Below are 13,045 nucleotides of genomic sequence, written 5' to 3' on the forward strand. Positions count from 1 at the left end.
AATAATTTCAAATGCATTTAAAAATCTAAAAAAGAATTTCTTAACATTTTATATACAGTCATAATTCACATACTATTACTTAGATGTAACACCAGATTTTCCTGTTCTATAATATAGTGAAATTCGCAGTAGGCTAAAATAACAATATCCCCCATCTAACCTCTTTATCCAATCTCATCCCTTCCTACTGGATGAACAAACTAATAAATAAAAATGTGTTCCATGTTAGCAACCTAAATTGACGAAAATTTGTCCCCTGTCATAATATCCAGTATACTCTATATCCATTAAAATTGATTTGATTTAAAATGATTTGATTAAGAAGTTAGAAATGAATATTAATCATTCTCAAAAAAGGTATTTTAAATGAAAATTTGTAAGAGATGTCAAATATCTTTTTTTTGTATATAAGGGATAAGACAATGGCCGATAAATTGCTTAACAAAATTACTCCTTATGTAGGAAAACAATTAGTGGTTGAAACGAATGGACACTCAACTAAATTAACCAACCAATCAAAATTCGAGAAGAGTCCCAAAAGTTCAGTGAATAAAAAAACTTTATTATGAAGTTTTGGGGACTTGAGTAATAGGCAGCCCAATGTCCTGGTATATACTCATTCTAATTGTTATAGTTTCTTGATAAGAGAGACTTACTTCCTTATAAGATATCAGTAACCCAATTAATAATACATTGAAATGTTTTACCTTGCATTATTGCTACTTTCATTTCAATGTTGTTATAGTGACTTTAACAGTGTTTTTCTCAGGTATTTACCCTTTTCAGTTTGAGGGTGGGGGTTAGGTTAGGATATAAGTTTTTTTTAAAGAAACCGAGTAATATCCGCTTTATTAGAATTGGTTCACAGCCATAATGAAAAATCATGTATTGCATCTTATTACAGACAACTTTTCACGAATATTAAAATAAAAATAAAAAATTCGTTAACCCGGGCCTTCAGCTAATAATTATTTTTCATTTTAATATCCGCGGAAAGATGTCTATAATACGATGTGATAAATAACTATTTTTGCATTAAATTAGTTGCATGGAAGGTACAGTTGCTGATTATTAATTCTGAGCAACTTTGCTTTAATACTTTTCATAGTGGCATAATTGTAATATACATAAGGGGTAATTTTATGTATTATCATTGTTGATGTACATTAATTTATCGGCTATTGTCTTTTCCCTTTAGATCCCTGGCTTATAAACGGAAAAAAAATATTTTTGTGTTGCGTTAAACATAATCTATTCATTAACCTGATATTATTTCTGAACCAAATTATCTAACAATGTATATATGAATACAAATTTTCCGTATCGCTTCGAAACCGATTTATATCTGGTGGATTAGCAACCGGTTCGTAGCCATACAAAAAAATATGTCTAGCATCGTATTACATCCAGTTTTCTTCTAGTATAAAAATGTACAAACATTTGATTAAACCAGTTTTTTTAGCCTGGGCCTTCGGAATCTAAGTGATAAAAAGCTGATTTTATATTTTTATAATTGTACATTCTATATCCGCGGAAAGCTGTTTATAATACGATGCGAGAAATAACTATTATTCATGAGTAATTAGCTCAAGACAAAGGATGAAAGATAAATTGAGTTTTCATTATGAAATTTCGCATCATGGGTTGAAGAATTAATGCTGGTTTCCCCAGGGATTTATAGGGACAAGACAGTGGTCGATAAATTGATTTGCATCCCCAATGATGATAATAGTTATTTATCATATTTTCGTAATATTGTGAATGCTAGAAAGGATATTAAAATTATTTCAACAATTTTGGTCATGTGATCAAAATTTGAATTTTCCTTCTACTATTGCCCCCTCTGGGGGCGAAGTAGGTGGAAATTTAAATTTTTGTCACTTGACCTTAATATTGGTGAAATAACTTTGAATGACCTTTCTTGTATAAGCAATATTAATAAAATATGATACTTGGTTTTGTCTCATTCTCTATCTTTTTCTTAAATTCAAAAAAGTCTATTAAAAAATTTACATCATCTAAGGGTGAACAATAAATATCTCTGTCTATTTTTCTCTAAATTTCTTCCCCCTCCCCCCTCCCTCACTTTTCTGTCTATTTCCTTCTCTCTCTCCTCCTCTTTTGTACGTTCATTTATACAATAGAGATAACCTAGAGACAGCACAAGGGAATTTTGTTTACATTATGTATCAGCTATAAATTGTTGAATATCTTAGGTTAAAGCTTTCCTTGGGTGAAATATTTGAAGAAAATATTTCTTCCATCATATAATGTGAAGCGTATGACACAACATATAATAAGTTAGTCATAAATAATTTAATTTCTTATAATAAAGTTATCTTTCTAAAAATTATATCATTGCATAATTTAGTTGCAAATAATGTTGCCTATAGGGCTGTATTTCATATACAACAAAAAGTGAACAAAGGTTTCTTTTTAAGAAAAAAATGGGGTCAGATTGACCATCTATGTCTAATGTTTATACCCACATCAAATATTAAATTATAACAATGTACAGTAGAGTGGATCAATTTTGGACATTGAATTTGTAATCAACATCTACAGTTTAAACGTCATATAAGAAACCTAAATATAAAAAATTGATTTTGTCCTTGAGGGGAAATGGGGGGAAGGTGTTTCCATGCATTAAAAATTTTAGAAGTTTATTCTGGAGGTGCAACTTTTTTTCTTTCAAAGTATTGCTTTATGCATCTTTTTGAATTTGTCTTGTTGATTAATATAAGAATATCAAATTGGTTTTAAAAAATATTCATCCAAGCATGAAAAATCTTAAATTAAATGTAAAATCTCTTGTTTTTTAAATTTATTTATGGATTTTTCTTGCTAGGATCAATAGTTTTAAAAACAGATTTTTTATTCTTATTCTACTCTTCAAGACAAAATTGGGAAGGTGCATAAAGCTATACTTTGAAAGAAAAATATTTGCCCCCCCCCCCCCAAAAAAAAAAAAAAAAAAATTCTCCCCACAAGTGTCTTTCTAAAAGTTTACATGCATCAGCGAGCCTCCCCATTATTCAAAATATTTTCTTTTCATTTTTTGGTCTCTTATATGATGTTCAGACAGAAAGTGTATGTAGCACATTTAAAATTAGAAAATCATTGAAAATCAAGCCACTCTAATGTACAGCATTTATTTCTTCAATTCCACAGTACAAAATTATTCCTGTATTTAAATTTAACATATCATATAGGAAAAAATATTCTTGTATTTAAAATTAAAAATCATGTTGGAATTTTTTTTACAATTTTTAAATTTTTTAATAATGTACAGCAAATTATTTCCTTTTTATCTCATGTTTTGAAATTTATAAGATAGTTAGAATAAATTACAGAAATAATGAAAGATTTAAAGAAGAGAGCGTCAGGGGGGGGGGGTTGAGGGGGGTTTCCCCCCTCAGAAAAAGCTTGGGCTTAAATCTTCAACAAATAAAGAAAACAAAATTATTTTAAAAATTTCTTTTTTATGTTAAATATTATTATTTTTGTGACACTTGATTTTGAATGACAAAAAATGTTGAAATAAATATTACCCACTGTATGAAATGTTAAATTAGAAATCAATAATAATGTTGGAAAATTTATTCTCATTTTATACTCTGAAAAAAGGAATTGACAAAAAATAATAATTTTTATTCCAAACTTTTAAAACAGCATGCCTATTTCTTATTGGTTGACACTCGAATTAAAATAAAATAATGAATATTATTTCAAGACCAGAAATAAATTTGAAATAAATAATTTTCTTTCCCCTATATTTTTTATTCCAAAATGCCAAGAATTAATTTTGAAATAAAATAATTTTCTTTCCAATATTTTTATTCCTTTTTCTTATTGTACGTCATTTTTTGTCCAATGAGAGACTAGTGTTTAAATATTTTAAAGCTTATTACAGCATTTATTTTGAATATGATAATAGCAACATTCTCACATTAAATGTGATAAAAATAATTACCTCTTCTGTAGATAATAATTAGTTGTTGAAACTTTTGGACTCTCAACTAAATATGTAAAACAACCAATCAAAATTCAATAAAAGTCCCCAAGGTTGTTGAGCCAATGAAAAAGAAAACGTTATTAAAGACTTTGGGGACTAGTGTGATAAACAGCTCAATGTCCCCTCCCGCCCTGTGGTTTTCCCCTTTTTCACATGTTCCTTGAATAGAAAAGAGGCTTTTCATATAATTTTATTAAAAAGATAGACCTTTTATCTTAAACTACCCTGTTAAGGAGAACCCGATCGGTTCAGTGGTTAGCGAGATCGTTTGGTACAGACAAACAGACAGACAAAAAAGACAGACAAACAAACAGACAAAAAGACAGACAAATAAACAGACAAACAAACAGAAAGACAAACAGACAGACAAACACACATCCTGTTACTTTATTATAAGGATTAAAAAGCAGGAGATAAACACATTTCTGTAATATCCTCTAGCGCATATTAGACAGACCAAATTATATAATCAATTGGTTAAGGGAATATTCACAAAACAAATTCAGTTATTTCAGCCGTCTATTTTGAATTTCAGACGTTAAAATCACAATTTACCCTGAACGTAGCTAACAGACTGACGGAAAGTCTTGACGGGCATTTTGAATTTTAGAGTGGCTAAAAAATATAATTGGTTCTGGATCAGTCTGTTTTCAAAAATTTAAATATAGTCATTTATTTTGAAATTGTACCTTAGCTGTACTTGAACTCTATGTCTCTAGCCCAGAACCTTATAAATTAAGATTAATTAAAGAAGCAATGTTTTTACCTACACATTTTCTCGTAGGATTAAAATAAATAAATTTGTGTAAAAATGTTCTAACTTGATAATATATGAAAGTGTCTCAACCATGACACTTTGGTTGAGCTTGGACTTCCGAATTAGCGGGAAGTTCACGAGATCAGTTGGCGAACATACAAAACCCCCAATACCAGGAACCATCAAGATTCAACAGCAGGTTTGAATATAGATTTATTGATGAAATTATTTCAAAAGACCTGAAATTACAAGATCAATTAATAAACAGAATAAAATATTATTCGTTATCTTAAAACTTTGAGCACTAAAAAAAATCTTTTTCTTTTCTTATGTTTAAAGAATCTTTGGAAACTTTGGCTTTAAAGGAAAATTATTTGGTTTAATAAATCATTGTTAAATGCAACAATAAGGCACATAAAAAATTACTAAAACATATATTAATCATAATTAAGTTTCATGCTTAGCTGGCTAAAGCCTTTTTAAAACTACATATAATCGTCCTATACACCATACTTCTTAATCAAATTAACAAATTCTACCTGAAGCTCTTATGGTTTCAAATCCCTGATATACTAGGGTAGTTCACACTCAATGAGACCAATGATAGGCCCAATTTTGTTCTCCGCAATCTTCACACTCTCATATCTCATTCAAAAGTAAAGAACGTGCGCTTCAAAATAAACAAACACTCTATGCCGCGCCACATTATGAAAGGAAAGCCCTAAAAGACGACATTTGCGCTTTGTTTTTGGTTTAATGATAAGGAATTTAATTTCGAACTTGATAAACACAAAGCTTCCTCGAAAGAGGTTAAGACACACCCCCCGTTTGAAAGTCAAATTAACTTCCTTAACGAGATTCAAGGTTTTTTTCGCGCTGAGCACTAGCAACATTTCTCACTAAACTCAACTCACCATAATCACATGAGAATGGCCACATCCCGAAAACGTGACAATTTTGCTCCTAACTAAATGAAACCCCGTGAAATGCATACACAATATTATACTCCTCACTAGGACTCATAATACCTCACATTTAGGATAGAAGGATGGGGATTGGTTTGTACCATACAACATTCCATGCACATGACAATCACAAGATCACATACACAATCCTAAAATGGATAATCCTATTAATCATGATGTTGTAATATAACAACTATACTAAATAATCATTTCATAATCAATAGGTAATAAATCATTATTAATAAATCAATAAGTACCTACGAAATCAGGTTGAAATGTAAATGTAAACAATAATGGTAAAAATAAAACGAAATAAATCTTAGACAAGAAAATTAAGATTTATAGGTACTTAAAACTAAATTTGTTAAGCATCAAAAAGAGTAGTAAGAAAAAATTTTTCAAAATCCTTGGGCAGAAAGTTTTTCAAACCTAATGAATAAGAACTGTAATATCTTAATCAACAATAAAACTTTTTAATACTTAAAGAATAGCAAAATAATAATATCTTCTTTAGAATTTTCATCGGAATTATAAAAAAAATACCAATTTTTTCTTTGTAAAAAAAAACTTTAAATATGAATTTTCAATCATTCCTTGATCTGAATAAAAATGTTTTACTTGATTGAAATTCATATATAATTTTTTAAAAAAAATCTGCTAAAAAATACTTGATTTTTTTTCATAGAATAAATATCGAATCACGCAACCTCGACACATTTATTCCTTTTTGTTAAACTTTTCAGGTAAGTTTTAAAATGAATTGTACTTTCGAAAAGAAATTAAACTCAATAAAATTAAATTTGAGCATATGAAATAGAAGAATATTTAATCGCATTTCATTTGATTCTTATTTTAGGCATAAAAATAGGCATATGAAAAATGTGGCTTTTTACTAAAAAAAATCTCAATTTCCATAAAATAAGAATCAATTATTAATCATAATTTTTAACAACTGCCTGACTGATACAGCATGTTCTTCTAGGGGAGATTTATCTGTCAGTCTGAACAAGACTCTTGCCGTCTTTCTTCCATCCTCAATTCTCGTCACTCGGCCCATCCTCAAACATCTCATCAGCGGATTGGTACTCGTAACCAGAACTACATCTCCATCAGCTAGTGGCTCTGCCATCTCATCCTTCCACTTGGACATCCGTAATATCTTCGGTAGGATCTCCTGGCGGTAGGCAGTCCAAAACTGGGCAGATAAATCTTCCAACAACTTCAACCTGGAGGAAATTTGGTCCTCCGGTTTCATCGCCACATTGCACAACGGCTGGCGGTCAACATTTCCCAGCAGCTGGCCAGGGGTAATCAGCCGCCAATTCTCCACGTCGTTTGCAGCTTCAATCGTCAGTGGTCTGCTATTCATAATTTTGCTGACCTCCGCCAACAGCACCAGGAGCTCGTTGAAATTAACAGAACTATTCACCAACTTCTTGGACAGCAATTTCTTGGTTAATCCCACCATTTTCTCAGCCTGCCCAATATAATGGTGGGCTCGGGCCGGGATCTGAGACCAAGAAAACTCTACCTGGCTGCCCAACTTCTGCTCTAAAACCTTGCGAGCACCGGATAATTGTGTGCCCATGTCGCTTACTATGATCTTCGGCAGACAATGAACAGCTTCCAACTTGCGCAGGGACAACAGGATACTGCTGGTATCATACTTTTCCAAGGCATCTAACCACAACGCCCCTGAGAATCTGCAGACTACCACGAACACCCACACTTTCTTCGTTGCTGTCTGACTCCTCGTTTTGGCGGCAGCTCTCCTCGTAACCAGCGGACCCATCAGGTCGACTTGCACAGCTTCAAAAGGCCTGCTCGGGACCAACTTGTCAGGTAACACCTCCTTCATGGTAGCACGACATTCCTTAGCCCTCTCAACACTGCAGGGCCAACATTTCTTCACTTCCATGATGGCCAACCTCCTTGCCTTCACAATCCAGCACCAACGGCGGCTCTCAGCTAAAGTTCCACGGACACCAGAGTGAAGCTCAACATGCGCTTCTCTCATAAAAACAGCAGCTAACCAATTACCAGGCTCCAAAATTATTAAACCTGGCATGTCTTCAAATATCATTTTACGGCCGCCAGTAATGGCGTCAATGACTGGCTGTCCTCGACCAACCATTTTAAGAATCCTCATCTCCCTGGTCACATAATTTCCACCGGGACCAACGACAGGCCAGGTCAATGATACTTCATGCACTAATGGATTTAATGACGCATAATTGCCTTTAGCATCATTTATCCACTCATCCTCTTGGCTTCGTGACACAATGAAAAGTTCCGCCGCCGCCATAAAATTGTACAAAGACGGCTTGTACACAGAATCTGCGGCTGCTACATGACTACCAGCGGCTGTAGCCTTACCTTCTTGTCTGCTCTTTAGCTTCTTCAACCAGGTGTTCGCAACTTGCAGGACAGCTGCCATAATACGTTTGGCCTGTCCAAATGATCTCCTGTGCTTAAACCTAAAGACATCTTCAGCGGCTTCTCCGGCAACTTTCATTGAACATAACTTAACCATTTTGGTATTCAACTCCTCTGGGGGTAAAACCTGCTTGACTTCTTCGGCAGTTTTCACCGGCCACGCACTTTCATCCTGGCGCAACCATTCTGGGCCCAATCTGTACCTGGAACCTGGTCCCAAATCTGATACTTTGCAGGTGCTTCTGGTGCCCAAATCTGCAACGTTTTGCGTCCCCGGGACCCACCTCCAGTCATCCTTGTTGGTCGCAGATTGAATTTCTCCAATACGATGAGAATTAAATGTGTTCAACATAGCACTGTTGGAAACTATTTGTGATAAAACACACGATGAATCAGTAAAATACATCACTCTGATAATATCAAAGGGCAGGGCATCTCTGACGGACTTTGCCAACCTTGTGGACATCTGGCACCCCATCAACTCAAGGCGTGGAATTGATTCACACTTGACCGGCGCAACTCTTGACTTGGTGGCTAGCAGAAACGTTTCAAATCCTTGTCTAGTTGGCCACCTCAAATATGCATTACTTGCATAAGCCTCTGATGACCCATCCGAAAACATCATCAAGGATGGAAGGCCAGTTGGTTCATCCGGAACCACACAACGGTCAAATTCCAATTTAGCGACCTCAGCTCTGTCCTCCAGCGACTGAACAAGTTCATCCCGTAGACTTTTTGGAATGAAATCTTGCCAGCCCAAATTCAGCAAACAGGTTTTCCGCAGGACAAGTTTAATTCTCAACAGAATAGGGCTGCAAAGCCCGATCGGGTCGAAGGTTTGGGCGGCGAACCTATGGACCATCTTCTTTGTCAGATTCTCGTCCAAGGCGTCCTGGAGGTTGTACAAATCAGCATCCTCTTTCACCTTCCTTCCCTTGACTTTACCATCTTGGTTGACTCTTGTGGCGATGGACAACACATCGGTGGCTGGCTTCCATATCAGCCCGAGAACCTTGGTATGCTGGCAATCATCTCCAGAATAAATGACTTGTTTGAAGGAAAAACTACCTTTACCGATAATCCTGTCGGCCTCTTTCATCATCTCCTTGGCTTCTGGCTTCGATCCTGCTCCCGAAATAACGTCATCTATGAAGCTGTGCTTCTCAAGCTTGACTGCAACTGGAATCTGAGGTAACTTGAACTCCTCATCAGGGTAGGTAGGTATTTGTGGCTCCTTCCATAATTCAGGTTTGGCAACAATTTCACTACCGTTTATTTGTCCCTCTCCATACATCTCCTTGACCTCTGCTTCACTCTTTCCGCCGAACAGGCGGGACGTCAACTTCAGGGCTGTAACTGCCAAATTTCCCGCAGCTAACTCGCCGAAATTTACAACTTTGGTCAGGTAAATTTCAAGTGGACCATCTGGCGTCGGGGAAAATAAAACTCTCTTCATCTGGCTGTCGAACTCTGTGGCCAGGATGGAGTTATAAAACTTGGAGATATCCGCGGTTATACCAACCTTGTAACCGCGGAAAAGCATCAAATGATAAAATATCTTCTGCATTGGCGGCGGGCCTCCCAGCATTATGTTATTAAAACTGGTACCCTTGAACGTCAGAGAACTATTTGCACACAATCGCATGGGTGTGGAACTTGAATCCTCCTTGAAAGCAACCACTATTGATGAACAAGACTTAGGTCCTTCATACTGCAACTCTTCAGGCGTGGCTTTTTGGAAAACGCCTCTTCTTATGGCGTCGTTGAATACCTCCACATACATTCCATAGGTACCTTCCTTGACCATCCTGGCACGATCCTTTTCAGCAATTTTGCGGGCTAAACTTTCATTGTAGGGTAAAGTGTGAGGATCTTCAATATAAGCATATTGACCTGTCCACTTGTTGGACTGCAAGTCTAGTGTTAAACCTGCCTCAATTATCCTCTGCCTCTCACGCTGGTCCCAGGTAGTGCCGTCGGCCATAGCCTTGCACTCTTGACAAGCAGTACATCCAGGACAAAGTGCCTGCGGCTGTATGCCAAACGATTCAGACGTCAAAAAGTCTGGCAAGGTGCCTCCACTGACACTGACAGCCTTATAAGCCGACTTTTGATCTCCAGCTCCACCATCAGCACTCGTACAGATAAAACCACTACCAAAAATGGTTCGCCACAACATAGACTGGCCCACTTTCTGGTAGGTTGAAGGAAACACGTCAGGATGTGTATTTCCAATGATGATATCTAAGCCTCCACTAACATATGTAAACCTTTCTGGCGGCATTTTAAATATCTCGGCGGCAGTTTCGGGGTGGACCGAGCGCATCTCGTTGGCCCCGCCGAGGGTTGGCATGACAGCTGCCTCAAACTCCCTCAGATTGCCGTCCCTATCCTTCAGATAAAACACAACATTGCGGCAGGAAGACTCACTGCCATCAGCTACAGAAATAGTTGTATATCTGCCAGTAGATTTCAGCTTCAACTTGTTGGATAACTTCTCAGACACAAGTGGCAAATTTGCCCCGGAGTCAAACATTACCGTGGCGTGGCAGGTGCCGCCGCCAGGTGCTACAACAGGAACTAACTGAAGTAAGAAGGTACAGGGGCTGGGTGCAGAACTTGACTTGTAGACTGTATTCACACCAGCACTAGCCTCATGGAGTAACCTGGAATGGTATCTGTCGCAATTATTGGTACCACAAACACCAAGCTTATCAGATTTATTACACTTGTCAGCAGTATGGCCGTCACACAAGCAGAGTTCACATAACTTCTTCTGCTGGACAACTTTCTTGCGGTCAACCACATCCATCTTCTTAAACGTGAGGCAACGGAAAATCGGGTGTTTCTCCTTGCAGCTCTCCACAGGACATGCACTGTTCCACTTGGAAGCCTTGCCCTTTCCAGCCTTTCCATTCTTATCGTCGCTGCGGCCAGATACTTGCGCGGCGGCAGCTCTATCACGATTCCTCTTGCCGGCGCCATTATCATAAGACATATCACCGGCCAACATGGCACCCCTGGTCCTCTCCAGCAGTTCAACAATCTTCGGGATGTTAGGTTGGTTCATGCTACCTAGCTCCATCATAATTTTGTCTCTCAAATTTTCAGGGCACTTGTCTTTAAAAATATGAATAAGAGTCAGGTGGTTGTAATCCTTTGCAGCAGAACCAACGATGGCTTCTACCTCCTGCATCATGCTCTTGAAGGTAGCAATTGCGCTAACCACGTCCACAGGTTTATCCACAGGTTTCATCTTGTTCAACTTAGTTAAAATCCTCATGAACCGGCGAGTGTTTGATAAAAACATCTGGTCAAGAAACGCCCATTGCTCATTGTGATCTCTAATCGCTGACACTTGCTTGCGTAGTTCCGGGTTGGTTATCACCTTCTCCATACACAACATCAGACTTAACCTCTGGTCAGCAAATCCATAACCAGAGCATAGATCCTTAAAGACCTGTTTAAAGTTTGGGTAATCCGTGTCAGTACCATCGAACGACGGCAACAAACTGTTGTCCCAGCGCCCATACTGCGGGTTGGAACTCCGAATATCCACGGCAGACATACTTCTGGAGAGCATGGCAGGTGTCCCACTCTCATCCAGGTTAGATGAACGACGTTCCATCTCTCTAAGCCTTCTGTACATATCACGTACTTCTTGGCGCAACTCCACGGAAATTTTAAGCACTCCCATGTCCATCTTCACCTTCTCAATGACGTCGAGGTTCCTGGCGACAGTGCTTGACCTCGCGTCATCTGAATCATTGTCAAGCCAGTACAGAATTTTTGTACACTGCTCCAACGACGCATAAACTTTATCTGCGACAGTTTTCTGCTCACTAGCTTCATCCAAATCACGCTTGAACTCGCGCAGCTCACTAGTCTCCACGGCAGGTTTTAGACTTTTTATTAGGTCAGATTGGTCCTTGACCTCACTAAAAATGTCACGAATTGATTTTACATTCACATTTTCACATGAACTAAAACTTTGGCAAGCTTTTAGATTGTCATAAAACAATTTTAACTGTTCATCAAAAACTTCTAGCCTTTCACTGCCAATAGCGATTGCTCGCTCAATTTTCTGCTTTTTGGTTAGTGGCATATTGATTCACTAGGTACTTATTTCACAGAAAAATTGTCACAGTTTATTGCATCAATAATTCACTAGATGCTATTGATCTCTTGATGAATGCTAACGCCTATTCATCAGATATTTTGAAATTGTCTCAACCATGACACTTTGGTTGAGCTTGGACTTCCGAATTAGCGGGAAGTTCACGAGATCAGTTGGCGAACATACAAAACCCCCAATACCAGGAACCATCAAGATTCAACAGCAGGTTTGAATATAGATTTATTGATGAAATTATTTCAAAAGACCTGAAATTACAAGATCAATTAATAAACAGAATAAAATATTATTCGTTATCTTAAAACTTTGAGCACTAAAAAAAATCTTTTTCTTTTCTTATGTTTAAAGAATCTTTGGAAACTTTGGCTTTAAAGGAAAATTATTTGGTTTAATAAATCATTGTTAAATGCAACAATAAGGCACATAAAAAATTACTAAAACATATATTAATCATAATTAAGTTTCATGCTTAGCTGGCTAAAGCCTTTTTAAAACTACATATAATCGTCCTATACACCATACTTCTTAATCAAATTAACAAATTCTACCTGAAGCTCTTATGGTTTCAAATCCCTGATATACTAGGGTAGTTCACACTCAATGAGACCAATGATAGGCCCAATTTTGTTCTCCGCAATCTTCACACTCTCATATCTCATTCAAAAGTAAAGAACGTGCGCTTCAAAATAAACAAACACTCTATGCCGCGCCACATTATGAAAGGAAAGCCCTAAAAG

The 13,045-nt window shown here is 36.8% G+C and overlaps 2 protein-coding genes across 2 annotated transcripts in view; one reads left to right on the plus strand and one right to left on the minus strand.

Annotated features, from left to right (window-relative positions):
- The first annotated feature begins 640 nt into the window (after window positions 1-640).
- Window positions 641-13,045, plus strand: part of LOC145312613 (uncharacterized) — a 37,912-nt gene continuing 25,507 nt past the window's right edge. The window contains exon 1 of the mRNA XM_080151872.1: window positions 641-769. Coding sequence (XP_080007998.1) covers window positions 699-769 — 71 coding nt within the window. The 5' untranslated portion in view covers window positions 641-698. The remainder of the gene's footprint in view (window positions 770-13,045) is intronic.
- On the minus strand, window positions 6,868-12,965 carry LOC145312336 (uncharacterized). The gene is made up of 3 exons (XM_080151580.1): window positions 12,857-12,965; window positions 8,180-12,556; window positions 6,868-6,878 (listed from the first exon to the last, which is right to left on the minus strand). Exons 2-3 carry the CDS (start codon window positions 12,276-12,278, stop codon window positions 6,868-6,870), a joined length of 4,110 nt encoding a protein of 1,369 aa, XP_080007706.1. The 5' UTR covers window positions 12,279-12,556; window positions 12,857-12,965.

The sequence above is a fragment of the Acartia tonsa genome, chromosome 2 (assembly GCF_053477335.1).
Source record: "Acartia tonsa isolate MP-2025a chromosome 2, ASM5347733v1, whole genome shotgun sequence".
NCBI classification, from domain to species: domain Eukaryota; kingdom Metazoa; phylum Arthropoda; class Copepoda; order Calanoida; family Acartiidae; genus Acartia; species Acartia tonsa.

Coding starts and splice junctions, on each gene's coding strand:
- LOC145312336 (XM_080151580.1), bottom strand. CDS start 12,278: ATGCCACTAACCAAAAAGCAGAAAATTGAGCGAGCAATCGCTATTGGC.